At 43.2% G+C, this 27,930-nt stretch overlaps 1 protein-coding gene and 1 long non-coding RNA gene across 2 annotated transcripts; one reads left to right on the top strand and one right to left on the bottom strand.

The window, feature by feature from the left end:
* Positions 1 to 166: 166 nt before the first annotated feature.
* LOC148115189 (uncharacterized) lies at positions 167 to 27,930 on the bottom strand. The gene is made up of 3 exons (XR_015732308.1): positions 27,854 to 27,930; positions 16,607 to 16,675; positions 167 to 1,698 (listed from the first exon to the last, which is right to left on the bottom strand). It is a non-coding gene; the product is annotated as an uncharacterized LOC148115189 (long non-coding RNA).
* On the top strand, positions 3,713 to 9,067 carry LOC148115190 (uncharacterized). Its single transcript, XM_087886372.1, has 11 exons — positions 3,713 to 3,949; positions 4,159 to 4,246; positions 4,397 to 4,470; positions 4,602 to 4,665; positions 4,766 to 4,821; positions 5,034 to 5,097; positions 5,198 to 5,260; positions 5,414 to 5,548; positions 5,726 to 5,821; positions 6,127 to 6,195; positions 6,558 to 9,067. Exons 3-9 carry the CDS (start codon positions 4,403 to 4,405, stop codon positions 5,813 to 5,815), a joined length of 540 nt encoding a protein of 179 aa, XP_087742498.1. The 5' UTR covers positions 3,713 to 3,949; positions 4,159 to 4,246; positions 4,397 to 4,402; the 3' UTR covers positions 5,816 to 5,821; positions 6,127 to 6,195; positions 6,558 to 9,067.

Below are 27,930 nucleotides of genomic sequence, written 5' to 3'. Positions count from 1 at the left end.
CTAGGGCCTCTTTTCATCTAAACCCGGCCCTGCCTCCAACTCTGTTATTCTGTCTGCCTATAGGACGGCTTCAGCAAGGGAGGGATGGAGATGGAGGACAGAATCACCCCCACCTACAAAGCCCTGCACGGAGGTTCTTTTCCCTGGATGGGGATGGGTGGATGTCTTTTTGTTGTTTTCCTTTTTCTTATTGTTATTGTTGTTGCTGATCTTGTTCTTGTTAGTTCTGAGATTTTTTTCAATTTGTTATCATTTGATCTATATTGTTAATGCTAAAAAATAAAAGCAACACTTAAATAAAGTTGTTCATTGACCACAATTATTTTCCTTTAGCTATCAATGTAGCATTCAGTGGGTAGAATGATCAATAACTGTATAACGTTGTATACAATAACACTACAAAAACACTTTATATACACTAATTTATATTTAGGCCTATTGTCATTTCACTTTTCTTAGGGACAGGATGGACTTTAGAACCTACAACTCTCAATGACGGAGAGCAGCTACCATATTAGATAATTAGATAAATGGCAAAAACCATGGCTACTGCATATAAGGAAAATCTGTATAAAATGTTTTATAGGTGGCAATTGCCACCGGCAAGGCTAGCAAAAATGTTCAACACCATGTTCGCCAAACGTTGGAAATGCAATCAGACTCTAGGTACTTATTATCATACAGTATGTGGTAGACATGTAGGAAAGGAATATTGGATGAAAATACATACATGGTTGGAAAAGATGATTAAGCAGCATATGGATTTAAAACCAGAAATATTTTTGTTAGGTATAATACCGAAAAGCTATGACATATTGCAAAAATGAGAACACCCCATCTGATGAAAATATAATTTAGAAAATATTGGATTGTGTAGAGATGGATAGATTGACATTGAAAATAAAAGATAAAGGAGATTCAGAGTATTATTTAATGTGAAATAGGTTCTTATCAATGGTTAGAGATAAGAGGTAGACATTAGATGAAGAAAGAGCATTACTATATTCAAGTAAAATATGAATGTTGTATATAACTATAAGTCTGCTAATATCAATAGATAACCTGGCACGAAGAATTTCCATGCATGGCGATTTCAATTAAACTGTAAACAAAATTTCTACTGCAAATGAATGGCAATGTAGGATATCTTGCTTCAATATTGTCCTCTCAGGAACCTTGTTAATTGGTACTACATTTTCAATTGAAAATGGTTGCTTCAAGTTTACTTCAAGAATCCTTCAAGAATTGAGAACATAAGAGGACCACAAAAGTTCACTCTTCTGCATTACTCACAATTGTTTCCCACAAACTCAGGAATATAATTTGTTTTACTTTGGGTGTAGAGTATGCACCGAGCTGAATATTATTTCCTTAGGCTCTCCGGCACTTGAGAAATCATTAAATAATGATCCGAAGATGTGGAAAACTGAACTCAGTACCCTCTGCATGAAAATATGCTCTGCCATTTCTTTTCTTAAATGGAGCACCCAGAACTTCTGAAGGCAAATCATTCCACTGGTAAATAGTGCTAGCTGTTAGGAAATTTCTCCTTAGTTCTAGGTTCCCTCTCTCCTTGATTAGTTTCCCTCAATTGTTCCTTGTCTTGCCTTCTGGTGCTTTGGAAAATAGCTTTACTCACCATAGTTGCTCAGAAACTCCAAATGGTCTCCCCTCTTTTTTGTGCCTCAGTATCACCATCTAAATGGGAAAGAAAATCATCTTGAATTCCTCTGTATGATGGTCAGACTGACCTTCTCTATTAGGAATCATAAACCCATCTGTTGAAATTGCGCCCCCAAAATGCTATTGGCACATGGTCACTAAGGAACTCTGGCAACTTCTATCTGCACAAAAACACCAAACAAAGCAACAAAACAGTAAAATATGCAATATGCAAAAGGAGGTTTCTAAAACTGCTAATCTGAGGCCCTTCCTTACTTCCTGCCTTGGTTCCTCAGTGTGCACACAATGAAGAAAAGCAGGAGGGGGAGCATCCCTTCTCTTCCTCTAACGATGGCATCGCTCCTCTACCGCAGAGGGAAGGAAAGTTTTGCCATACGGCCGCTGGGGAGGTCATGCCTGAAGTCTGACTGGGGCTGGGGAGGAAATCTCTCCCGGGGAGCCTGGCCAGGCCGGCAACCTCAAGAAGAAGAGCCCCTTGGATTGCAGCTAGACTTTTGGTGGCGCAATATTGGAAGAAGGAAGATTGGCCTACTATTGAAGAATGGACATTAAAAGTAGCGAATTTGGCAGAAATGGCGAAGATTTCGGCATATTTGAAAGATCACTCACAAGAAAGATATATATCGGAATGGAGAAGATGGATTGATTATATTCAAAACAAATATCGGACTAAAAGTATCAAATAGCTTATGAATGAATAGAAAAATTAAGAGTATTGATGCTTAGTTAGTAAAAGGGGAGTTAAATTGTGAAGGGGGGGATAGGAATCCTTAGTTTATTAGTTTAGTTTAGCATATGATTGTCAATTGTATACCCTGCATTTTGTTCTGGGAAGTTCGGGGGAGGGGCGGTGGGGGGGGATAAGGAAGGGAGGGAGGGATGGGGAAATACTTGTAATTTTTTTTTCCTTTTTCTGTAAAATTGTTTAATAAAAAAAAAGTCAAACATACAATAAATTTGGAAAAATGGGAAACGTTTTGGCAAGTAAAGATAAAATTAACAAGAGCAGTGGCGTACAAGGAAAACCAACTGAAAATGTTTTATAGGTGGCACATAGGTCTCCAACCAGACTGGCAAAAATACAGCCCAAAAATAGCCCGATCTGCTGGAAGTGTAAGAAGACAAAGGGACCTTCTATCATTTATGATGGACATGCCAGGCAGCAAAGAAATTTTGGTCTAACATCAAAAAATGGTTGGAACAAATAACAGAAACACAGATAGATAAAGAACCAGAAAAGTTTTCACTAGGAATTTTTAATAAATCATACCCTAAAGATATTAAATATCTCACAATTCACATACTAACAGCTGCAAGAATAATATATGCAAAAAACTGGAAACAAGAAAAAACGCCAAACGAAACAGATTTAATAGAAAAAATTCTAAATGCGCTGAAATGGACAGGTTAACCAAAGAAATACAAGAAAGAGAAGAATCAGACTACTACAAAATATGGACTAAATGGTATAATTGGTTAAAAATTAGGAATAAACAAAAAATCTAGAGGGGAAATATTACCGGTATAGAAAACGTCATTAGACTAAGGAGAGGGGAAGAAATATATAACAAGCAGAATGTCACTTGGAAACAATGCTTAAGAAGGAAACATAATTTCTTTTTGTTTATATGTTGTATAAATGTTTGTTGTGTTTATGTCATGTTATTTTTTTTAATATTTATACTCTAATAAAAACTTAATTTAAAAAAAAAAAAGATTGGGCAATCATTTATCTGAGATGGCCAAGTCCCTTGGGTAGGGACTTGGACTAAAAGTCGCTTCCTCCCTAGGAGGCCATGATTCCCTCTGTGCTTTGTGCCACAATGATGGGGCTTCTCTGTTGTTCGTGAACAGACAACTTCCCACAGGAAACCCAGAGGCCAAAGGCTACCGAGGGAGTCAGCCACCGGCCACTCCTAGATCCAGCTGAGCTGCCATCCTTGGGTAGGTATAAAAAATGGCTATTGTTTACCTGGTTGCCGAGGGAACGAGTTGCCCTGAAAAACCAGTAGCCACTGCACAGCTGCTCATTCTCCCTTCGTGCAGTGATAGGACGAGCACCTAGTTGGTCATGGCTGTGAGAAGGCTTTTCAGGGTAAGTGTGGCCATCTCAGCTGCCAAGAAACTGGCAGCGGGGGAGCAAATCAGCTCTTCTGACTGACATGTGTCTATTTCTCTTCTCTTAACAGAACATCTGGAAAAGGTGTTCGCACCTTTTCTGTTGCCTGAAGAGCAACATTGAAGACCTTCCTGTGCCTCCTGACAGGTACCACCCTCTTCTCCTTAAACCCTGGCTATGGTGGGGCAACCTTGATGGCCTGCAGAGTCTGTAAGAGGCTCTCCCCAAAATGGCTTCCTGTCTAGAAGGGGCTTCAGGGGCCAAAAGATGGGCAGGCTGACTGGCTAGGTTGAGAAAGGAGAGGGTCAGCTAGATGAATGTTCTTTGACATGGCACCTTCTTCTTCTTTTGGTCAGCACCGAAGAGGCACAGGAACCGGATGACCAGCAGGGAGAATGGGAGACACATCATGTGTCTGATGGAGACGTCTCTTCCTTGCCTGGGGTAAGGATGCTTCTGCAACATGGGCAGTGGGGGTTCATACTTCAAAACTGGGTGGGGGAAGGGAAGAACTTGGGGGGAACCTGGCCAGCCTAGGAAACTGAAGAAGATCCCCTTGTTTCATACCTTCAATGAAACCATTGTTACTTGCAGGTTGTGATGGGTGGTCCTGCTACCGCCCGGAGTCCCAGGAAGGAAGATGTCCGGCCAGCTCTCATTTCCAGGAGGTTAGTGTTCTCAGCTGAGGGATTCTGAGGAGAAGGGCTAGAAGAAAGGTTTGCAGAGGGGAGGCATCTCTACCCTCTGCCTGCACTTTTACTAAAAGAAGAAGGACTCAAGCCCTTCGTTCTCTCCCCAGAAATGAGAGGATGCCGAAGTGGACACCGCGGCTGACTACAATTTGGGAGACCTGCACTGAGTCGGTAAGGCCAGAGTAGCTCCTCCCTATGGTAATGGCAGAGGCTCTGTCTCTGTGCATTTGTTAACATGCCAATAGACGGAATATTTGCCTTCTTATTTCAGGATCCATCGGACGTGGAGGAGGGAGGTGCAGGAGGAGACAGTGCCTGTCTTTCAGGGTAGGTAACACTTTTGAGGGTGAAACTTTAGCAGAAGGGAGGCATCTTTGCCTCTGCTTCTGCTAAAGGAAGAAGGACTCAGGGCAATTTCACCGGCAGGCCAAGCCCCTTGGCAGGCCACCTGCAAGGGTTCTTACAGCTTCCACATGACCACTCTTGCAAAAGGGCCATGGCTACTTTTGATCTTTGGCCCCTTTGTTTTCTCCCCCCAGAGAGGAAAGGCAAGAGCACTGGAGGCCGCGGCTGTCCACCAGTTTGGAGACCTGCACTGAGTTGGTAAGGCCTGGACACATCCTGCCCACGTGAAAAGAAGAAGCCCTGTCTCTGTGGATTTCTTGATATCCCAACAGACGGCATCTTTGGCTTTTTATTTCAGGAACCACAAGACCAACCAGTGCAGGGGGAGATCTCTCCTGACCTGGAGAAAACATCTTCAGAGGTAAGAAAATTTTGGGAAGTGGGAGAAATTGGGCTATACATCCTTCTAAGCTTAAGACTTGGAAAGGCTCTCTTGCTGTTGGCCCATAGGGCCATAGGAATCTTATTGGGACACAGAAAGTTGAGGATTTAGCAACCTTAGTATCATTTGCAGGATTCGCTGACAGTCCTGGCGGGCTCCAGGACCAGCAGCCTCTGGGATTTGGACCTCGACTCCCTTGCTGACCTTCTGGAGGAGGAATCTGAGGATAGCCGGGACCAGGATGCGGAGGCTTCTTCCAGTCCATGGGTAAGAAAGACAAAGGCTTTTCGGTTGGGGTGGTCTGGTGGGATCGGTTCCTTTGCCACAAAGTAGCAGGGACTGGTGTCCTAAATGGGAAATGTAATCCCCATTCAATAGGCCCTCTTTTAGGAATCCTGATTTTTTTTTCTCTGATGGCTAAAGAGGAATGACTGTCGTTCACAGGATTCTCCAGAGGAGGGGGAAGACACCCTGGAGGATCTCAGCAGCCTGGAAGAGGACATCCTGGACTCCCTGGACCGCCTTCTTCAATGAGAAGAGGTATCTATTTTACCTTCCTCACGGGTCAATGCCTTGCCTGGCGAAGCTCAATGAAGCAATGAGCTATGCTGTGCCGGGCCATTTAGGTCAGACAGGTCATAGTCGAGGGTGCTGACACAACATGGTCCACTGGAGAAGGAAATGGCAACCCTCTCCAGTATCCTTAGTAAGAAAACCCCAGGAAAAGTATCAAAGGGCTACCATGCTAGAAGATGAGCCCCTCAGATCGGAAGAGCGGAGGGCAATTACAAGTAGCTCCAAAAGAGCAAAGTGGTCCTAATAATAGCCTTTGATTCCTCCCCCAGATGCTTCCTCAGATTCGTCTCCAGAGGTCAGCTTGGAGGAGGAGGAACCAGCCCCTGCCACCTCAGGAGGTGAGTTGGTCAATGGCTCTGAGTAGCCTGCTGAGAATGATTTGGCTGAAACAACAGCTGCAGCAGGGCAGCCCTGAGATTTCAGGTGGGGAAAGCACCCAGCTGTTTAGTGAGGAGGAGGAGGAACTGCCTTCTGCACCTGAACCAGGAACACTTAGGGCAGAGAAAAGGCAGGAGCAGCAAAGGTCAGCCCGATTACTTGCGAGGCGCCAGTCTCGCCATTCTTGATGGGATGCACCCGAAGCTGGCTACTTAGCGCAGCAGACAGACAGCGGTGATGCTGGGAACGTGTTCATGAGCAGGGGGTTGGACAAGAAGACCTTCAAGGTCCCTTCCAACTCTGTTATTCTGTCTGCCTCTAGGACGGCTTCAGCAACGGAGGGTATTGTTGTGGTCCGCCACCAACCTGCGGAGCTGGCAGCCGAGTCGGACAGTGAGGAGGCGGAGGAAGAACACGGGCCAGTCCTGGAGGCTGGGGAAGGCCCGGATGAGGGCTCTGCGTCGGAGGCAGAGATGGGGCGAGGACCATCTGGGAGTGATGTGCAGACTCTGGCCGGGTGCTTCTGTCTGGGCCTATTACGGCCACCACTCAACCCTTGCACATGACCATCGGGTCTCATGAGGACCCTATTCAGTTTGATTTTACCTCCGGCCTGCATTTTCTCGTGGTTTTGGGCTTGGCTTGGCTCAGGAAACCAGACCCGCAGATCTATTGTTCCCAGAACTTCATCTCTTTTCCGAGCCTGCAATGTGTGGATCACACCCACCACGACTGCCCCATTAATTTGATTCTGGATGCTCCACTCCCATTGGGGCGTTTGTATTCGATGTCGGACCCTGAGTTGGTTGTGTTACGGGACTTTGTGGACAAAAATCTTGCTCAGGATTTTATCTGGCCCTCATCGCCATTGTCTGCCCCGGTCCTGTTCGTGAAAAAGAATACTGGAGACTTGCGGCTTTGTTGTAACTCCCGCAAGCTAAACGCCATCATAGCGCGCACCCAGTATCCTCTGCCCCTTATTCCTGAACTCTTGGAACTACTTCTGGAGGCTACTGTCTTCACTAAATAGGACTTGCGAGGAACTTATAATCTTCTTCGGATCCGTCCCAAGGATGAATGGAAGACGGCGTTTGACACTCCTTAAGGACATTTTGAGTATACTGTACGGTCATGCCGTTTGGGCTGACCAATGCTCCTGCCATCTTCCAACATTTCATGAATGACATTTTTAGGGACCTCTTGGACAAGTTTGTCGTAATTTATTTAGACAACATTCTCATCTATTCTCCTTCCCAGAAGACCCACCAACAGCACCTCTGCCTGCTCCTGCAACATCTTCGGGAGCATCATCTGTATGCTAAACTGGAGAAATGCCAGTTTTTCCAGTCCACCATTGAGCTCCTGGGGCATTGAATCTCTCCCGAGGGCATTGCCATGGAGCCGAGCAAGGTGGAGTCTTTGCGTAGTTGGCAACCTCCTTGGTGACTGAAGGACCACTGTCTAGTGCCTCCTTGGGTTCGCCAACTACTATCGGACCTTTATCCCAAGCTTTGCTGCCAGGATCATGCCTCTCACTCGGCTTCTGCAGAAAAAGTCCAATTTCGGTTGGGTACCCCCGAGCAACAGGCACTCCAGGCCTTGAAACAGGCCTTCATGAAGGAGCCTATCTTGAAGCATCTTGACCCCCACCATTTGTTTGTGGTAGAAGCAGATGCATCGGGTGTTGCTGTTGCTGCGGTCTTGCTACAGGCTCGCGCATCTGGCGGTACCCTCTTCCCTTGTGCAAAGTTACTACAGACCACCCAGAAACTGAACCAATGGTAGATTCAGTGGTCCCTCTTCTTTGCAAGGTTCAATTTCAGCATTACGTACATCCTTAGTGGTCGCAACCAAAGGGTGGATGCGCTCTCGCGGAAACCGGAGTATTCCCACATCGAAGACCCGCTTCTGCTCCAGACAGTGTTGCCTGTAGAGTCTTTCTCCGTGGTTTAGGAACCAGTTGATTTACGGGCTCAGATACAGGAAGCTCAGCGGCATGATGCTTACATGGAGCAACGGAAGAAAGAGGTAGGGCCCGCCTCTCCATGGACGTTTCATGAGGAACTCTTGCGGTACCGAGACAGGCTCTAGCTGCTGGTGGGGCCGCTCTGGGGACTTATCTTGCCGCAGTGCCATGATAATCCTGCAGCGGGGCACTTTGGCCTCTTTAAGACACTGAATCTAGTTTCTTGCACTTTTGGTGGCCCCGATTGAGACACAATGTCCAGGCTTATGTCACGTCTTGTGTTCACTGCCGACAGGCCAGGTCGGCAATGGGAGCCGCTTCAGGCCTGTTCCAGCCATTGCCACAGTGCCACATGACAGAAATGAACCACCCGAGTATGAGGTCGCCAGCATTCGGGACTCCTGGTGGGTAAAAGGACGGTTCAAGTATCTAATTGAGTGGAAGGGATATGGACTGGAGGACTTTACTTGAGAGAATGCGACGTCTGTGCATGCACCTATCTTGGTGAAAGCAGTCCATGACCTCTTCCAGTCACAGCTGCATCTGGATCGTCAGACCTGGGGGAATGGCCCTGCGGTGAGCGATAGTGTTGTGGTCCGCCAGCAGCCTGCGGAACTGGCAGCGGAGTTGGACAGTGAGGAGGCTGAGGAAAAACATGGGCCTGTCCTGGAGGCTGGGGAAGGCCCAGATGAGGGCTCTGCGTCAGAGGCAGAGCTGGGGCCATGGCCATCTGGGAGTGATGTGCGGACTCCGGAGCCTCCAGAGCAGTGGTTCTCAACTTTCCTAATGCCGCGACCCTTTCATACAGTTCCTCATGTTATGGTGACCCCCAACCAGGGGTGGGTTCTAAAATTTTTTACTACCGGTTCTGTGGGTGTGGCTTATTTTGTGGGCATGGCTTGGAGGTCATGTAACTGGGTGGGCGTGGCTAGCTGGTCATGTGACCGGGTGGCCATTGCTATATGTGTATAGGGACTACTCAGAGGGCTGAAAAAAGTCATTTCTGACAGGTCCTTGCACTTTTGACTGGTCCTCACACTTATGACCATCCTCACATTTATGCCCATGCAGCATTCTTAACAACCATGTCACTCATTTCACAACTGCTTCTCTTCACCATGGTGACAAAAAGTGTAAAATATGAGGATAGTCGTAAATTCGAGGACTGGTCAAAAGTGCGAGGACCAGTCAAAAATAACTTTTTCAGACCTCTGAGTAGTCCATGTGCACAAAAGGACTACCCAGAGGGCTGAAAAAAGTGATTTCTGACAGGTCCTCGCACTTTTGACCGGACTTCGCACTTATGACTGGTCATCATTTATGCCCATTGTAGCATTCTTAACAACCATGTCACTCATTTCACAACTGCTTCTCTTCACCATGGTGACAAGATAGGGCAAAAACATAAAATGTGAGACAGTCGTAAGTTCGAAAACTGGTCAAAAGTGCGAGGACCAGTCAAAAATAACTTTTTCAGCCCTCTGAGTAGTCCATGTGCACAAAAGGACTACCCAGAGGGCTGAAAAAAGTGATTTCTGACAGGTCCTCGCACTTTTGACCGGACTTCGCACTTATGACTGGTCATCATTTATGCCCATTGTAGCATTCTTAACAACCATGTCACTCATTTCACAACTGCTTCTCTTCAACCTGGTGACAAGATAGGGCAAAAGCATAAAATGTGAGGACAGTCGTAAGTTCGAAAACTGGTCAAAAGTGTGAGGACCAGTTAAAAATAACTTTTTCAGCCCTCTGAGTAGTCCATGTGCACAAAAGGACTACCCAGAGGGCTGAAAAAAGTGATTTCTGACAGGTCCTCGCACTTTTGACCGGACTTCGCACTTATGACTGGTCATCATTTATGCCCATTGTAGCATTCTTAACAACCATGTCACTCATTTCACAACTGCTTCTCCTCACCATGATGACAAGATAGGGCAAAAATGTAAAATGTGAGGACAGGCGTATTTCGAGGACTGGTCAAAAGTGCGAGGACCAGTCAAAAATAACTTTTTCAGCCCTCTGAATAGTCCATACGCATAAAAGGATACAGGAATAGAGAGGAATGAAGGAAGGGAAGGGAAATTAGAGTAGGAGTGAGGGTAAGAGAGGGAGGAAGAGAGGAGGGGAAGGAGAAAGGAAGAGGAAGTAGGGAGGAGAAGAAGGGGGGAAGAGAAAGTAAGAAGGAAAGAAAAGAGAGAGGTGGTAGGTTTGAGGAGAAAGATTGCTGTACAATAAAAAAGATGAAAGGGAAGAAAACCAACCCCAAACAAATATAAAGATATTAAGATAAAGAATGAATTGTTAAACTTTAAAGAATAAAAGATCAAATCAATTAATTATATTTACCAATAATAATAAACCCAATAATTTCCCCCGTATATTCCTCCAAACCACAACTTAACCATTTCTGCTTTCAACACAATATGCAATTAATAGTATCTCAATTATTACAATTCCCTAGTTATATAGAGCTTTTTTTCTTTTGTGTTTTAAAATCTTGAACCTCCTCTTTTGCCCTAAATTTCCCATTGTTTGCAGTTTTGCACCTACCTTTTTTGGTGAGGAAAAAGAAAAAGAAATCTCTCTCTGCCTCATTTTGTCACGTTGCAGCAAAGACCCTGCTTTAATTTCAGTTTTGCTTTTTCAGCATAGCTAGGGGAAAAATAATATGCTCCAGCAATTTACCTCTTTGCAGCTAGCTAGCAACAGAGCCCTCCGCAAAACAGCTGAGAGCAAATCAGCTGAGAGTCGGGAGGCTGATCAAACCAACTGATGGTAATTAACCTATGCTGAAGCTGAAAGGGGCTGTTTTTTCTATTTTTGCAGGCACCGGTCTACTCATTTGTTTTCTTTTAACACTGATCAGCTGTAGGGTGGCCCTTTGAAGCCCCGCAGCAAGAATTTAAACAGTTTTTTTCCCTCTAGCCATTAGCTGGGACTCAGGAGGCAGCAATAGATTGGGAGTGGGCGGGGTAAGCGACCGGCAACTGGCGATCCAACAGAGGCAGAGGGTGAGGGTGAGTGAAGGCGTGGGGGGACCGAGAGAGGGCTTTGGTGACCCCTGTGAAATGGCCGTTCGACCCCCAAAGTAGTCACGAACCCCAGGTTGAGAACCGCTGCTCCAGAGGCAGAGAGGCACAGGAACAAGAAAAGCCATTCCTAGTGCATGCATGAGAAGAGCTGGAAGAAGGCACGAGCAGCTAAAGCAAAAAGGATGACTCGGGAGTAGGGCCAAGAGATGATTGGTCTCTCCCATAAGTCTTAAAAGACCAGCAACGGCTCTTAGGCTCTTTGTCAAAAAACAACGTTGATAGATTTGTTTCTTGTCTTGCTGCATATATTTCTTGTTGCCATCTTCTGCTTCTGAACTTTTGCCAAGAAAAGCCTTTGGCAGGTTGCCTAATAAGACCAAGGTTGGTGATAAGGCTGAAGAATTGTGTTATGAAGAATTGGTCTTAAATTAGTTTGGACTACCCTGAGAATGAGTTAATTCTCATCTGTTCTAATAAAGTCTGTTTGTTTCAAACAGTTTGGGTCTGATAATACTTACTTGGGCCTGGGTCACAACAGGTATGGAGATGGAGGGCAGAATCACCCCCACCTAAAAAGCCCTGCATGGAGCTGCTTTCCCCTGGAATGGATGTCTTTTTGTTGTTTTTTCTAGCTACGTTTGTTTTTCACTGCTGTATGAGAGACAGTGTAATAGTACTGTTACCATATGCAATTGGACATGCTATAGGACCGTGATGGCGAACCTATGGCACGCGTGCCACAGGTGGCACATGGAACCATATCTTGGGCATGCCAGCGTGCCCTAGTTTAGCTCCAGCGCGCATGCGCGCACTGGCCAGCTGATTTTCAGGCCTTGGGGAAGGCCATTTTCTACCTCCCCAGGTTCCTAGAAAGGCTCTGGAGCGTGGGGAGGTTGAAAAACATCATTTTCTGTTCCAACGGAAGTTGAGAAATGGGACCTCCGGGAGGGTGGGGAAGGCCGTTTTCGCCCTCCCCAGGCTCCTAGAAACCTCTGCAGCCCTGGGAGGGCCCACCATGCCAAAAGAGGGTGGAATACAGGGGGGGTCGTGCACACATGCGTGCGGGTGGGGCGCATTGAAATGTGACTGATGGCACACACATGCGCAACTCCTCCACACTCCCCCCACTTTTGGGACATAATGGCAAAAAGGTTCGCCATCACTGCTATAGGGTATATTACTTGTGGAGCGGGCTGGACTAGAAGACCTCCAAGATCTCTTTCAGCTCTATTCTGGTTGATTGATGGATTGATTGAAGTAGCCCAGTTGTTATGAGAAATTGGCTTCTCCATTACTTTTGCTTGCCAGAAAGATGCAAAAGCTGATCACATGACCCTGGGAGATTGCAACCCTCATAAAGATGAGTCAGTTACCCAGAGGAACAGAAAGAAACGTTGAATAGACCAATCTCCGAAACCAAATTTGGAACGGCAATGAAAAAAACAAAAAAGTAATAAATCCCCAGGCCCCGATGGATTACCGATAGAACTATATTAAAATAGGATAGAACAGACTGGAGAACTTATGTTAGAAATATTTAATGAAGTATTGCAAGGGACAAAAACACCCAAATCCTGGTCAGAAGCTCTAATTACATTGATTCATAAGGAGGATTCAGATCCACAACTAATACAAAATTACAGACCTATCTCTCTACTGAATTCCGATTATAAATTATTTATGTCAATAATTGCGGATAGACTAAAAGTGATTCTGAACAAACACATACATTTGGACCAAAGTGGTTTTCTCCCAGGACGGCAAATCAAAAATAATACACGGATGATAGTAGATATATTAGAGTATTATGAGGTACACGCAGAGAAACAATTTTCACTGGTTTTCCTTGATGCGCAAAAGGCCTTTGACAATTTGAACTGGAACTTCATGACACAATTAATACAGAAATTGGACTATGGACAAAAACTTGGACAAATGATTGGGAAAATTTATTCAACACAGACCGCAAAGGCATTGGTTAATCAGGATATGACAAAAGGCTTTCAAATAGCAAAGAGGAATATTCCTCTTCCAGACTATTCTGATAAAAATGGGGAACAATTTTTTCGACTTATTAAGTAGATTAACTACAAAATTTATTTGGCAAGGAAAGAAGCCTAGAATTAGGTTAAAAGTATTACAAGATACCAGAGAGAGTGAGGAGAAGCTGCCCTGCCAGATTGGGAGACCTACTATCAAACAGCAGGATTAGTTTGGATAAAGGAGTGGATGGAATTGGAAAATAAAAGGCTGCTAACATTAGAAGGACATGATCTAACTATAGGGTGGCACTCATATTTGTGGGGAGGAAAACAAAATATTTATGGATACTTTAGAAGACATACAATTAGGAATTCTTTACTAATAATTTGGAATAAAATTAAAAAACAGCATTATATACAAATCCCGTCTTGGATTTCCCCAGAGGAAACTTTAACATATCCAAATTTAGTAGACTGGACAAAATTAACTAGGTATAGAGACATAATAACTAAGAGGGGAATATTAAAAACTAGAAATGAATTGGAACTGGACTTAGGAAGAGAAGTGCAATGGTGGACATATCTGCAGATAAACTCAAAGTACACAGAGTAATTTGAGGATTTAAAAAAAGACCAAGTTCGACTAGAAGAAACAGAATTAGATAAAATTATACTAGGGAATGATTGAAAACTAATAAGTAGACTATACAAGTTTCTAATTCGGTATAAAATGGAAGAGGAAACGGCGAAAGACACGATGATCAAATGGGCACAAAACTTTAACCATGTGATAGAATTAGAGAAGGGGGAGAGGATGTGGAAAACGAACACGAAACTAACAATTGCGAGGGCATACAAGGAAAACCAGATGAAAATGTTTTATAGATGGCACCTCCCACCAACCAGAATTGCAAAAATGTTCCCTACCAACTCCCCGACATTTTTGTCAAAAGTATTTTCCAATTGGCTAAGAATGCAGGAAATACTTCATTTCAAAACTTCACCTTTTTCTGCATTCCAGAATGGAGTCTCAAAATGCAAAAACGGTTTATTACAAACCATGGTTAGATGTGTGTTAGATGATGCTGGACTAGGGAAAAATTTTTTGGCCGAAGCACTTACATATTCAAATTATACCATAAATAGACTATGGTCTAGCGTAATTGGCAAAACACCTTACGAAGTCATGTATGGTAGAAAACCTAAAATTGGCCATCTACATATATTTGGTGTCACTGCTGATGTCTATGTTCCAAAACAATTAAGACACAAAAGAGAAAAGTTATCAAAAAGATTAAAATTCATGGGATATGAATCAGGGACCAAAGGGTATCAATTTATAGACAAAAACAATAAATTCATAATATCTAGAACGGCTGTATTCCACGAGCACGCAAATTGGTCCAAAATACATCTAAATGAATTATACCCTGAAGTTGAAAACACAACAGACACTCATAGAAAACACATACCATACGCAACTGAATCCAAAACACGACAAATTAGCAAACCCAGACACCAGGAGATATCAAATAGAGAATGGAATAAGAATCATCCCAACATACAAGTAGATACACTAACTAAAAAAGAAGCAAGGTATATGCATGATGCTGAAGCACCTCCAAATAGACCCATTAGATCCAACAGAAACACAGTACCAAAAAGATTAGAGGATTACATACTATCCATCAATGCATACAATAAAACACCCAGTACATATGAGGAAATACTAAAATTACCACAAGAGGAGAAGATCAAGTGGGAACAAGCAATGGAAAGGGAGATGGATAGCTTAAAGGAATTAAATGTATATACACACGCAAAACCACCTGCAGGTAAAACCCCCATAGGAACAAAATAGATATTCAAAATTAAGGAGCTAGAAAATAATGAACTCTTATACAAAGCTAGACTTGTGGCTCAAGGGTTCGCGAAACGGTTCCCTGATGATTATGTACATACGTACTCTCCCATAGTAAGGTCAGAAAGTGTTAAAAGCGCACTAACAATGGCATTTATTCTGAATTTAGATGTGTACCAGTTGGACGTACAAACTGCTTATTTACATGCTGACCTTGACAAAGAAATATATGTGAAGGCACCGCCCGGAAATAATATACAGAAAGGAGAAACTTGGTCATTAAACAAAAGCTTGTATGGATTAAAGCAATCCGGAAAGAGGTGGTATGAGTGTTTGGCAAAGATACTTAGAGAAATCGGTTTTTCAGCCACATCCACAGATTTATGCTTTTTTATCAAAAAAAGGGAAAATTCCATAGAGTATGTACTCATATATTTTGATGACATTCTATACTTTGGGCAACAAAAACATGAATGTCATGAATTCGCTGAAAAATTGGGCAAACATTTTACGTTGAAAACCTTGGGAAAAGTAAATAAATATTTAGGTGTTCAAATTGACAAGACCAAAGGAGGATTCAAATTATCTCAAAAAGAAAAAATATTAGAGCTTTTACAAAAATGCAATATGATTAATTCGAAACCATGTGAGTCTCCCATGCAAACTGATTTTATAAAGAACATGAATAACGAAGGTGAGCCATTTAAAGACAATACTTTGTACAGATCAGTCATCGGTTCATTACTATATATTTCTAATTGGACTAGGCCTGATATCACTTTTGCTGTTAACCTTCTGTCCAGACACGTAAGCAATCCTAATACATATCATTGGGAAGGGGTAAAAAGGGTCCTTAGATATCTAAAATTCACCACTGATGTTTGTTTATACTTAGAACCTGTACATTCAGAAAAACCTATTCTGTCATGCTATGCTGATGCGGATTGGGCCGGAGATTCAAAGAGTAGAAAAAGCACGTCTGGTTATGTCTTTCTTATAAACAATTGTCCCGTATATTGGTACACTGGCAAACAAAATTTAATTGCAACCTCCACAGCTGAAGCTGAATATATTTGTCTATCAAAAGCGGCCAATAATTTAACGTGGTTTGACGATCTGCTATCTAACATCTGGTCTGAACCCAATTATCCCATAACCATCCATGAAGACAATAAAGCTGCCATAGAAATTTCAACTTCTGAAGCAATAGGCCAGAGGTCACGCCATATAGATATTAAATATAAACATGTCAGACAGCTATCTAACATAGGATTTATTAAAGCTATTCATTGTGATACAAGTGAACAAGTTGGAGACATTTTAACAAAACCTTTACCAGTTAAACAACACGCTTATCTAACTTCGAAATTGAATATATGTATATAAATTGTAATATTGATAACCGTTAGGTATTTTAGAGGGGGATTTGTTACACATGGAAAATACCTAACTATATGTACATACTTAAAGCCATGTAAGGGTTAATCATTAATACATCAATTGTCCATCCCACTAACTCCTCCTTACCTTTGACTCCTCCTACTGTATATATATACTGATGTCCTGGACTGTTTTCTTGCCTTGCCTGATGTCCTCCTGTAACAAAAACAAAGAAATAAATACTGTTTATATTCTCATGACTTGCATCCTGATTATTGGGCCTATATGAAAGAAAAATAGCAACAAAAAAGGAATTTTACAGACCAGTACTCAGGTTACAGTGTCTCATAGGCTATAATTTCATGCAAGTAATGCTAAGTTGTTGCTACAATACAAACACCAGCATATATAATAAGATAAACAAATGAGACAACTAAAATGGCAGGGAAAGTGCATGTCTTAACCTGGCACGAAAATTTGAAAATTTTCTGTATAATTTCTCCTTCCGACGGGATTTTATCTGTTTTCCAATTTTGTGCAAATACAATTCTAGCCGCTGTTATTATATGAATAATCAAATATCTATCTTCTTTACTGTAATTCTCTGGTAAAATTCCCAGTAAGAATATCTCTGGCTTTAACTCTATATGTTGCTGCAACATTCCCTCTAATCATGTTTGTATTTTCACCCAATAATGTTTTGCTTCTTTACACAACCAGGGGGGAAGAAGAGAGGAGTGGGGGAAGGGAAGGGGAAGTAGGAAAGCGAAGGAGAGGAAGAAAGAAGAAAGGAGGAGGAGAAGGAGGAAGGAAGAGAAGGGGAGGAGAAGAAGAAAGGTTGGAATAAAAGTAAAGGGTAAAAGAGCAGCCCCGAAAAAGTAAAAAGTAAAAATTAAAAGCGAAAGTTAAAAAATAAGGTGACTGTACATATAAATGTGTTTATGAGAAATAAAAATAAAAAACTTTTTTAAAAAAATAACTGGCACAAAGAATTTCTATGCATGGCGATTTCAATTCAACTGTAAACAAAAAAATTTACCACAAGTGAATGGTGACGTAGCATACCTTGCTTGGATATTGTCCTCTCAGGAACCTTGTTAACTGGTACATTTTCAATTGAAAAGGAAAAGTTGATTCAAGTTTACTAAGAATTGAGAATATAAGAGTAGCACAAAAGTTCATTCTCTACTTTACTCACAATAGTTTCTCAGAAACTCAAAATTGTCTCCCCTCTTCTTTGTTCCTCAGTATCACCATCTAAATGTCTATGTCTCTTGTTGTCCATACTGTCTTGAATCACTTGGAACAACAGGGGACATATGCGAGACTGTTATTTGTGGATTATAGCTCTGCCTTTAACACCATTTTACCCAACAGGTTGTTTTTTAAAATGTCCAATTTGGGTATAAATCAGAGGATTTGTTTCTGGATAAGGGATTTTCTGACAGGTAGGCCACAGTCAGTAAGGATGGCATCTCACCATTCCTCTACTCTGATATTAAGCACAGGACCTCTCATGGACTATGAATGCTAACATGCTTGTGAAGAAGGCACAGAAGAGGCTGTACTTCCTGAGAATGTTCAGGAAGATAAACCTATCTCAGCATCTACTTCTGTCCTACAATCGCAGCACCATTGAGAGTATCTTGACAAGAATGGGAGGGTATCCTCCCATTCTTGCATTGTATGGGAGCAGCTCTGTAGCGGACAAAAAAGCTCTACAGAGAATCATTAAAACTGCCCAGAATATCATTGGACTCCAGCTACCAGCCCTGGACGACATTTTCGAATCTCACTGTTTGAGAAAGTTGCATAACATTCTCAGAGACTCTTCCCATCCTGCTTACAATCTTTTTGGACGGTTGCCTTCTGGCAGAAGATACAGAACAATTAAAACTCGGACCACATGTTTTCTGAATAGTTTTGATCCCAGAGCTATAATTGCACTCAACCATGAACTAAAGCAGGGGTCTCCAACCTTGGCTCCTTTAAGTCTGGAGGACTTCAACTCCCAGAATTCCCCAGCCAGCAAAACTGGCTGGGGAATTCTGGGAGTTGAAGTCCTCCAGGCTTAAAGGAGCCAAGGTTGAAGACCCCTGAACTAAAGGACCACCATCAGTGAGCTGTTGGAGAGTATTACTTGGTCCGTTGTGTGGATGTTTGGGTGGTTTAGGGGTGGAGAATTGTGGTGGGTGGGAGTCTGTTTGGGGATTGTTATGTGTGTTGGACCAGGTCTTTGGGTGTTAACTGAATTTCGTTGTATGGGTATACTTTGAATACACGTACAACGGCAATCAAGTTATTTATTTATGTATTTATTTAAATGGGAAGGAAGATCCTGTTTAATTCCTCTGTCTGATGGTCAATCAGACTGACCTTCTCTATTAGGAATCATAAACCCATCTGTTGAAATAACGCCCCCCGAAAGGTTCTATATTTACCATATAAGAATAGACTGGAAGGTAAAACCCTGAATAGACATTGATCAGAGGCCATAAAAGTCACCTAGAAGCGGAATTTAACAGAATAACAGAGTTGGAAGGGACCTTGGAGGTCTTCTAGCCCAGCCCCCTGCTCAAGCAGGAGACCCTGTACCATTTCAGACAAATGGCTGTCCAATCTCTTCTTTAAAACCTCCAAATTGCCTACTGAGATAGAATCAAGGTCAAGTGGCCTTCCAGGTGTTATTTATTTTCACTCCTTTTCTTTGTATATCTTAAACAATTCTCACTTTCCCACGCTGCAGTAATCTTCTTCCTCCAGTAGATGGCTCTCCTGCTCCAAGTCCATTAAACAGCGACAACAGCGACAAGTCCATTAAAAACCGACAAGCAGATACCAGCTGGTTTTCATGGAGCTCGCAGACCACTGGTATTTCCAACTGTTCTCGCCACGACACCAACCGGTTCTATGCAATAAGAATTTTTGAGCTGCTGCCAGTCTCCAACTAGGAGTTTAAAGGCTTTGCAAAAGTCGATAATCCCAGTTCAACCAAGATCCCAGTTCAGTCAAACTTTGAAGCATCAGGAAAAAGTTGTCACCAGGAAGCCTCCTGCTTGCTTCTGCCTGCTCCAGGTGGCCTTTCCTAGAATAGAAAAAGAGGTGGAAGGGACCTTGGAGGTCTTCTAGTCCAGCCCCCTGCTGAAGCAGGAGAACCTATACTATCTCAGACAAGTGACTGTCCAGTCTCTTCTTAAAAACCTCCAGTGATGGGGCGTCCACAATTCCTGGAGGCAAGCTCTTCCACTGGTTAGTTGGCCTCACCGTTAGGAAGCTTCTCCTTAATTCCAGATTGCTTCTTCCTTTGATTAGTTTCCCACTATTTCTTGTCCTGCACTCTGGTGCTTTGGAGAATAATTTGAGCCCTTCTTCTTTGTGGCAGCCTCCCAAATGCTGAAATACTGCTATCATGTCACCCCTAATTCTTCTTTTCTTTAGACCAGCCAGACCCAAACCCTGCAACTTCATATGGTTTAGTCTGCAGGCCTTTGATCATCTTAGTTGCTCTTCTCTGAACTTTTTCCAAAAAGGCAGCTGCACTAAATCCCTAAACAGAAAAGCTAGAGGAAAGGCTTGCAGAGGGGAAGCATCTCTACCCTCTGCCTCTGATTCTGCGAAAGGAAAAATGATGCAAGGCAACCCTATTGGCAGGCCCGATGGCACGCTCTTAAAGCCTCCAACTGTTTGATCTTAAAAAAGGCTGATGGCTAGTATTGATAAGTTGTTCTTCCTTCTCTCCGAAGAAATGTCAAGACAGAGAAGTGGAGGTTGCACCTTTTCACAACTGTGGAGAGGCTTCAACATCTCACCATGCTAATGGCAGAAGCCCTGTCTCTATTGATTTGCTGATATGCCAACAGACAGAATCTTTGTGTTTTTATTTCAGGATCCATTGAAAGAATCCCTTCCGTTAGAGAGCCTGAGAGATGTGGAGAGTCCCAGTCCATCAAGGTAGGTAGCACCTCAGAGGGGGAAGACCCCCTACTGGTTCACAAGGGGCTTTCATTTACATTTATTTCACCTTTTTGCTCTGGACTGAAAACTTGGAAGACAAAGCCGTGGAAGAGGAGCTCTGTCCTAAATGGGGAGAAAACACGTTCCTCAGAGGTAAGCAGGTTTTGGCAATGGGGACAATGGAGGCCATGCCATAAGTCCTGATGAGGAAGGGGAGAAATTGTGCAATATAGCCTCCTAAGCTTAAGGTTTCCAAAGGCCCTCCTGCTGTTGGCTTTAACTATCTGATTGAGATTCAGGAAGCTTAGGATTTAGCAACCATAGTGTCATTTGCAGGACTCCATGATATTCCTGGTGGGCTCCAGGATCAGCAGCTTGGAGGAAGTAAACTCCGTTGCTGACCTTCTGGATGAGGAGTCAGAGGGAAGCTGGGACCAGGATGCAGTGGCTTCCAAGGCCAGCGTTTCTTCCAGTCCATGGGTAAGAAAGACAATGTTTTCTGTTGGGGAGGGATGGATGCCCTCAGGTCAGTTCTCCTAAACTAGTGAACTGTGCTGGAGTGCAGAGGGTTCTGGAGCCAGCGCAGAGCTGCCTAGTCTTCTGTTGGGCAGTGAGTATGGCAGTACCAACAGGAACAGTTAATTTGGTCATGGCTGTCAGGAGGCTTTTCAAAGTAAGTGTGGCCATCTCAGCAGCCATGAAACTGGCAGTAGGAGAATAAGTCATGCTTCCCAACACTTCTGACTGACTCACATCTATTTGTCGTCCCTTCACAGCTCATCTGGAAAAGAGGCTCAGTGGTTTCCTGTTGCATTAAGGATGACGCGGAGGACCTTCCTGTTCCTCCTGACAGGTACCACAGCCTTCTCCTTAAACTCTCGGCATGGTGGGGGACCATTGATGGACTGTAAGAGAATCTGTAAGAGCCTCTCCCCAAGGTGGCTTCCTGTCTCAAAGGGCTTGTGGGGGCAAAAGATGGGCAGGCTGACTGGCTGGTCTTGGAAAGGGGAGGCTGAGGTAGATGGATGTTCTTTGACATGTCACCTTCTTCTTTTGCTCAGCTCTGACAAGGTACAGGTCCATGGTGAGCAGCACAGCTGCTCCCCTCATGGAGACGCTTCTTCATCTAGAGGGGTAAGGACAATTTTGCAACATGGCCAGTGGGGATCCATGTCACAAAACAGGATGGGGGAACCTGATCAGCCTAACGAATTCAAGAAGAGCCCGTTGGATTCATGGGGATATGTTGCAGAGAACCTTGATTTATTTTATCATTTTATTCAAATGAACAATTATTACTTTCAGGTTTTGATAGGTGTTCGTGCCAACATCAGGAGCCCCAGGAAGGAAGATGTGATGCCTGTTCACAATTTGTGGAGGTATGCGTTCTCTCAAACCTCCACGGAGGCTGCGCCTCTCCACAATTATGGAGCGCTCCACTGAATCGGTAAGGCCTGAACATCTCCTCACCATGCTAATGGCCCTGTCTCTGCAGATTTGTTAATATACCAAAAGAAAGAATATTTGCATTGCTATTTTAGGATCCATTGGAGGAATCCCTTCCAGCAGAGAGCCAGAGAGAGGTGGAGATTCCCTATCTATCCCGGTAGGTAGCACTTCGAAGGGAGAAGACCCCGCTGGTTCACAAGGGGCTTTGGAGGAAAAGATGGACAGGGTGAGTGACTCATCTTGGAAAGGGGAAGCTGAGCTAGCTTGATTCCTTAAACATCTCACCTGGACTCTAACGGGGGAAGACCAGGACACAGAAGAGGAGCTCTTTCCTAATGGGGAGAAAAATACCTTCCTCAGAGATAAGGTTTTGGCAATGGGGCCGAAGAAGGCTATGCCATAAGTCCTGATGGTGGAGGGAAGATATTGTGCAATATTTCACCTTAACCTTAAGGCTTCCAAAGGTCCTCTTGCTGTCGGCACAAAGGGGTTGTATGCACCCTATGCGTTAGCCATCGTAATGAGATGCAAAGAGCTTTGGATTTAGGCTCCATCCTGTCATTTGCAGGATTCCATGACAGTCCTGGTGGGCTCCAGGATCAGCAGCCTGGAGGATGTGGACTCCCTTGCTGACCTTCTGGTTGAGGAGTCTGAGGGAAGCTGGGAGGATGCTGCAGCGGCTTCTGATGCTAGCGATTCCTCCAGTCCATGGGTAAGAAAGACAATGTGTTTTCTGATGGGGAGGGATGGAGGTCCTCTATTCACTTCTCCTAAACTGATTGAACTGTGCTGGAGCACTCTGGGAAGTGGAGCTAGGTGACACCTGGCCCTTGGGACAACATACTTAGGTTAACTATATGCACCCAAGTGCATATAGTTTGCTGCAATTGGTTCCTTTGCCAAAAATCAACAGGGAAGGTGCATGGCAGTGGACCAAATGAATGTGACCCACCCTGGTTATGCCTTTCCTTTTTGGGTCTCATCCTTTCCAGCACCCTGCTGCTTCATGGCAGGGCTTTAACAGGCAAAGAGTAGAGAGCCTACTTTTCTGTGGGAGAGGTGGGCTGGAAGTGAGGATTGCTTTTTAAATGCACAGGTTATGCAGCAAGAGAAGCATTGGGGGTTTTTTTGTTTTTTGTTTTTATTTTTTTTAATTTGATTTATATGCCGCCCTTCTCCGGAGACTCAGGGCAGCTTATAACGCGTTTGATCAGGCATCCCCATTCAATAGGCCCTCTTTTAGGAATGCCGAGTTTCTTTTGCCCCGATGCCTAAAGAGGAACTATTGTCATTCACGGGATTCTCCCAAAGAAGTGGAAGTCACCCTAGAAGATCTCAGCAGCCTGGAAGAGGACTCCCTGGACTCCACTCTCTAATTCAAAGAGGTATCTATTTCAGGTTCTTCATGGATCACCGCATTGTCATGTCGAAAAATCTTGTGCAACTCAATGAAGCAATGAGCCATGCTGTGCAGGGTTACCCAAGACAGACAGTTCATAGTGGAGGGTCCTAACACAAGGTGACCCAGTGGAGAAGGAAGTGGCAACCCTCTCCAGTATCCTTACTAAGAAAACCCAATGAAAGGTATCAAAAGGCTACAAGCTATGATGCCAGAAAATGACCCCCTCAGATTGGAAGGTGCCTAATATGCTAACTGGGAAGACCAGAGGGGAATTAGAAGAAACTCCAGAAAGAGCAGAATTCTGCAATTGATCCGAGAACAGGTAGGGCAGGGAAAAGGCGGGAGCAGTGAAGTTCAGTCCGATTACTTGTGAGATGTAAATCTCGCCCTTCTTGATGGGCTGCACCAGAAGTTGGCTGGACTAGAAGACCTCCACGGTCCCCTCCAACCAGGGCCGGATTTTCCTATAGGCTAACTAGGCTTCAGCCTAGGGCCTCAAGATCAAGAGGGGCCTACACAGTGGTGGGATTCTGGGGTTTCTAGGGGGTTCGGCCGAGCCCTTTGTTAAATTGCTGGCTCCCCCGCCCCTCGCCTCCCACCCGCCAGGGGTGGGCAATTGTGGCTCTTTTACAACCTGTGGACTTCAACTTCCAGAATTCCTGAGACAGCTTGGCTGTCTGAGGAATTCTGGGAGTTGAAGGCCACAGGTTGTAAAAGAGCCACAACTGCCCACCCCTTCCCTAGCCTGAGTTCCGCTGTCTGGGATCCACGTGGGCTGCCACGTGGTTCCCCACCGGCTCTGGATGCAAGAGAGCAGGATGGAGAAAGCCGCTTCCACGCCTTCACTCACCCTCACTCTCTGCTCTGTTGGGTTGCCGGCCGTTCGCTTACACCCCCCACTCCCTATCTATTGCTGCCTCCGGTGGCTAGAGGGAAAAAAAACTTCAAATTCTTGCCGCGGGGCTTCAAAGGGCCGCCCTAGAGCCAGTGCTGCAGCCGAACCCTTTGTTAAATTGCTGGCTTGCCCCGCCCCTCCGCACCACTATTTATTGCCAATAAATAGTGGTGGGCGAGGGGCGGGGGAGCCAGCAATTTAACAAAGGGTTCGGTGTTTTTTTTGTAATTTTATTGGCCCCCGGAGCTTCAGCATAGGCTAATTAGCCCTTGCTTAGATCGGCTCCCGACCCCCAGCTGATTTGCTCTCAGCTGTTTTGCTCACGGATCTGCTCCTTGCTTGCAAAGAGTGCTGATTTTTTCCCCCCTAGCTATATTGAAAAACGAAAGAGAAAGTAAAGCAGGCTGTTGGCTTTGCACGTTGGAAAATTAGGCAGGCAGATTTCTTTTTCCTCACCAAAAAAGGTAGGTGCAAACAACATGAAATTTAGGGAAAAAGAGGAGATTTTAAAATACAAAAGAAAAAAAGCTCTATTTAACTAGGGAATTGTAATAATTGAGATACTATTAATTGTATATTGTGTTGAAAGCAGAAATGGTTAAGTTGTGGTTTGGAGGAATATATGGGGGAAATTATTTGGTTTATTATTATTGGTAAATATAATTAATGGATTTGTAAGAAATTGGATTGCCTGGAAATAATTGGAATATTCATGTTCATATTGATTAATATACAAAAAAGGTAGTTTTATAACTAATTGATTTATATTAAAATGTTGAATTCATATTAAACAACTGTAATATTACATAATTAACCAATGTGAGGATGGATATAAAAATAGATGACAATGGGAAGGGGTATAATATAGAATAGAAGGGAAAAATTGAATTTGATTAAGATTAGAGATGAGGATGAGGGTAATATTGGTTCTTTACAAAAATAGATGAGGAATAAATATGGCAAAAAGGAAATATAGAAATTGTAAATTTAATTGAAATGACTAAACACTGTTTAAATTTCTGAACCGGCCAAATACTCTGTTCAAAGGAAATACACTGTATGTTTGTATGTGTGTTTCTAATTATTGTTATTTATTCATATTTGTTCTCTTTTATTCTTTAAAGTTTAACAATTCATTCTTTATCTTAATATCTTTATATTTGTTTGGGGTTGGCTTTCTTCCCTTTCATCTTTTTTATTGTACAGCAATCTTTCTTCTCAAACCTACCACCTCTCTTTTCTTTCCTTCTTACTTTCTCTTCCTCCCCCTCTTCTTCTCCTCCCTACTTCCTCTTCCTTTCTCCTTCCCCTCCTCTCTTCCTCCCTCTCTCTCCTACTCTAATTTCCCTTCCCTTCCTTCATCCCTCTCTATTGCTGTATCCTTTTATGCATATGGACTACTCAGAGGGCTGAAAAAGTTATTTCTGACTGGTCCTCGCACTTTTGACCAGTCCTCGAACTTACGACTGTCCTCACATTTTACGTTTTTGCCCTATCTTGTCACCATGGTGAAGAAAAGCAGTTGTGAAATGAGTGACATGGTTGTTAAGAAAGCTGCACGGGCATAAATGTGAGGATGGTCATAAGTGTGAGGACCGGTCAAAAGTGCGAGGCCCAGTCAGAAATGACTTTTTTCAGCCCTCTGGTTAGTCCTTTTGTGCATATGGACTACTCAGAGGGCTGAAAAAGTTATTTTTGACTGGTCCTTGCACTTTTCACCAGTCCTCAAACTTACGACTGTCCTCACATTTTACGTTTTTGCCCTATCTTGTCACCATGGTGAAGAAAAGCAGTTGTGAAATGAGTGACATGGTTGTTAAGAATGCTGCACGGGCATAAATGTGAGGATGGTCATAAGTGTGAGGACCGGTCAAAAGTGCGAGGCCCAGTCAGAAATGACTTTTTTCAGCCCTCTGAAAAAAGTCTATGCACATAACCACACCCACCCGGTCACATGATTGCCAAGCCACACCTCCAACTAAGCCACGCCCACAGAACCTGTTGTTAAATAATTGAATCCCACCACTGGTGAAAGGGCCTCATAAGTGGAATAGCCTAGGGCCTCTTTTCATCTAAACCCGGCCATGCCTCCAACTCTGTTATTCTGTCTGCCTATAGGACGGCTTCAGCAAGGGAGGGATGGAGATGGAGGGCAGAATCACCCCCACCTACAAAGCCCTGCACGGAGCTTCTTTTCCCTGGATGGGGATGGGTGGATGTCTTTTTGTTGTTTTCCTTTTTCTTATTGTTATTGTTGTTGCTGATCTTGTTCTTGTTAGTTCTGAGATTTTTTTCAATTTGTTATCATTTGATCTATATTGTTAATGCTAAAAAATAAAAGCAACACTTAAATAAAGTTGTTCATTGACCACAATTATTTTCCTTTAGCTATCAATGTAGCATTCAGTGGGTAGAATGATCAATAACTGTATAACGTTGTATACAATAACACTACAAAAATACTTTATATACACTAATTTATATTTAGGCCTATTGTCATTTCACTTTTCTTAGGGACAGGATGGACTTTAGAACCTACAACTCTCAATGACGGAGAGCAGCTACCATATTAGATAATTAGATAAATGGCAAAAACCATGGCTACTGCATATAAGGAAAATCTGTATAAAATGTTTTATAGGTGGCAATTGCCACCGGCAAGGCTAGCAAAAATGTTCAACACCATGTCCGCCAAACGTTGGAAATGCAATCAGACTCTAGGTACTTATTATCATACAGTATGTGGTAGACATGTAGGAAAGGAATATTGGATGAAAATACATACATGGTTGGAAAAGATGATTAAGCAGCATATGGATTTAAAACCAGAAATATTTTTGTTAGGTATAATACCGAAAAGCTATGACATATTGCAAAAATGAGAACACCCCATCTGATGAAAATATAATTTAGAAAATATTGGATTGTGTAGAGATGGATAGATTGACATTGAAAATAAAAGATAAAGGAGATTCAGAGTATTATTTAATGTGAAATAGGTTCTTATCAATGGTTAGAGATAAGAGGTAGACATTAGATGAAGAAAGAGCATTACTATATTCAAGTAAAATATGAATGTTGTATATAACTATAAGTCTGCTAATATCAATAGATAACCTGGAACGAAGAATTTCCATGCATGGCGATTTCAATTAAACTGTAAACAAAATTTCTACTGCAAATGAATGGCAATGTAGGATATCTTGCTTCAATATTGTCCTCTCAGGAACCTTGTTAATTGGTACTACATTTTCAATTGAAAATGGTTGCTTCAAGTTTACTTCAAGAATGCTTCAAGAAGTGAGAACATAAGAGGACCACAAAAGTTCACTCTTCTGCATTACTCACAATTGTTTCCCAGAAACTCAGGAATATAATTTGTTTTACTTTGGGTGTAGAGTATGCACTGAGCTGAATATTATTTCCTTAGGCTCTCCGGCACTTGAGAAATCATTAAATAATGATCCGAAGATGTGAAAAACTGAACTCAGTACCCTCTGCATGAAAATATGCTCTGCCATTTCTTTTCTTAAATGGAGCACCCAGAACTTCTGAAGGCAAATCATTCCACTGGTAAATAGTGCTAGCTGTTAGGAAGTTTCTCCTTAGTTCTAGGTTCCCTCTCTCCTTGATTAGTTTCCCTCCATTGTTCCTTGTCTTGCCTTCTGGTGCTTTGGAAAATAGCTTTACTCACCATAGTTTCTCAGAAACTCCAAATGGTCTCCCCTCTTTTTTGTGCCTCAGTATCACCATCTAAATGGGAAAGAAAAT

This window comes from Pantherophis guttatus, chromosome 2 (assembly GCF_059756535.1).
Source record: "Pantherophis guttatus breed Tessera chromosome 2, ASM5975653v1, whole genome shotgun sequence".
NCBI classification, from domain to species: Eukaryota; Metazoa; Chordata; class Lepidosauria; order Squamata; family Colubridae; genus Pantherophis; species Pantherophis guttatus.
Note: the sequence above shows the minus strand (reverse complement) of the source record. Positions and strands in the feature narration are given on the sequence as shown.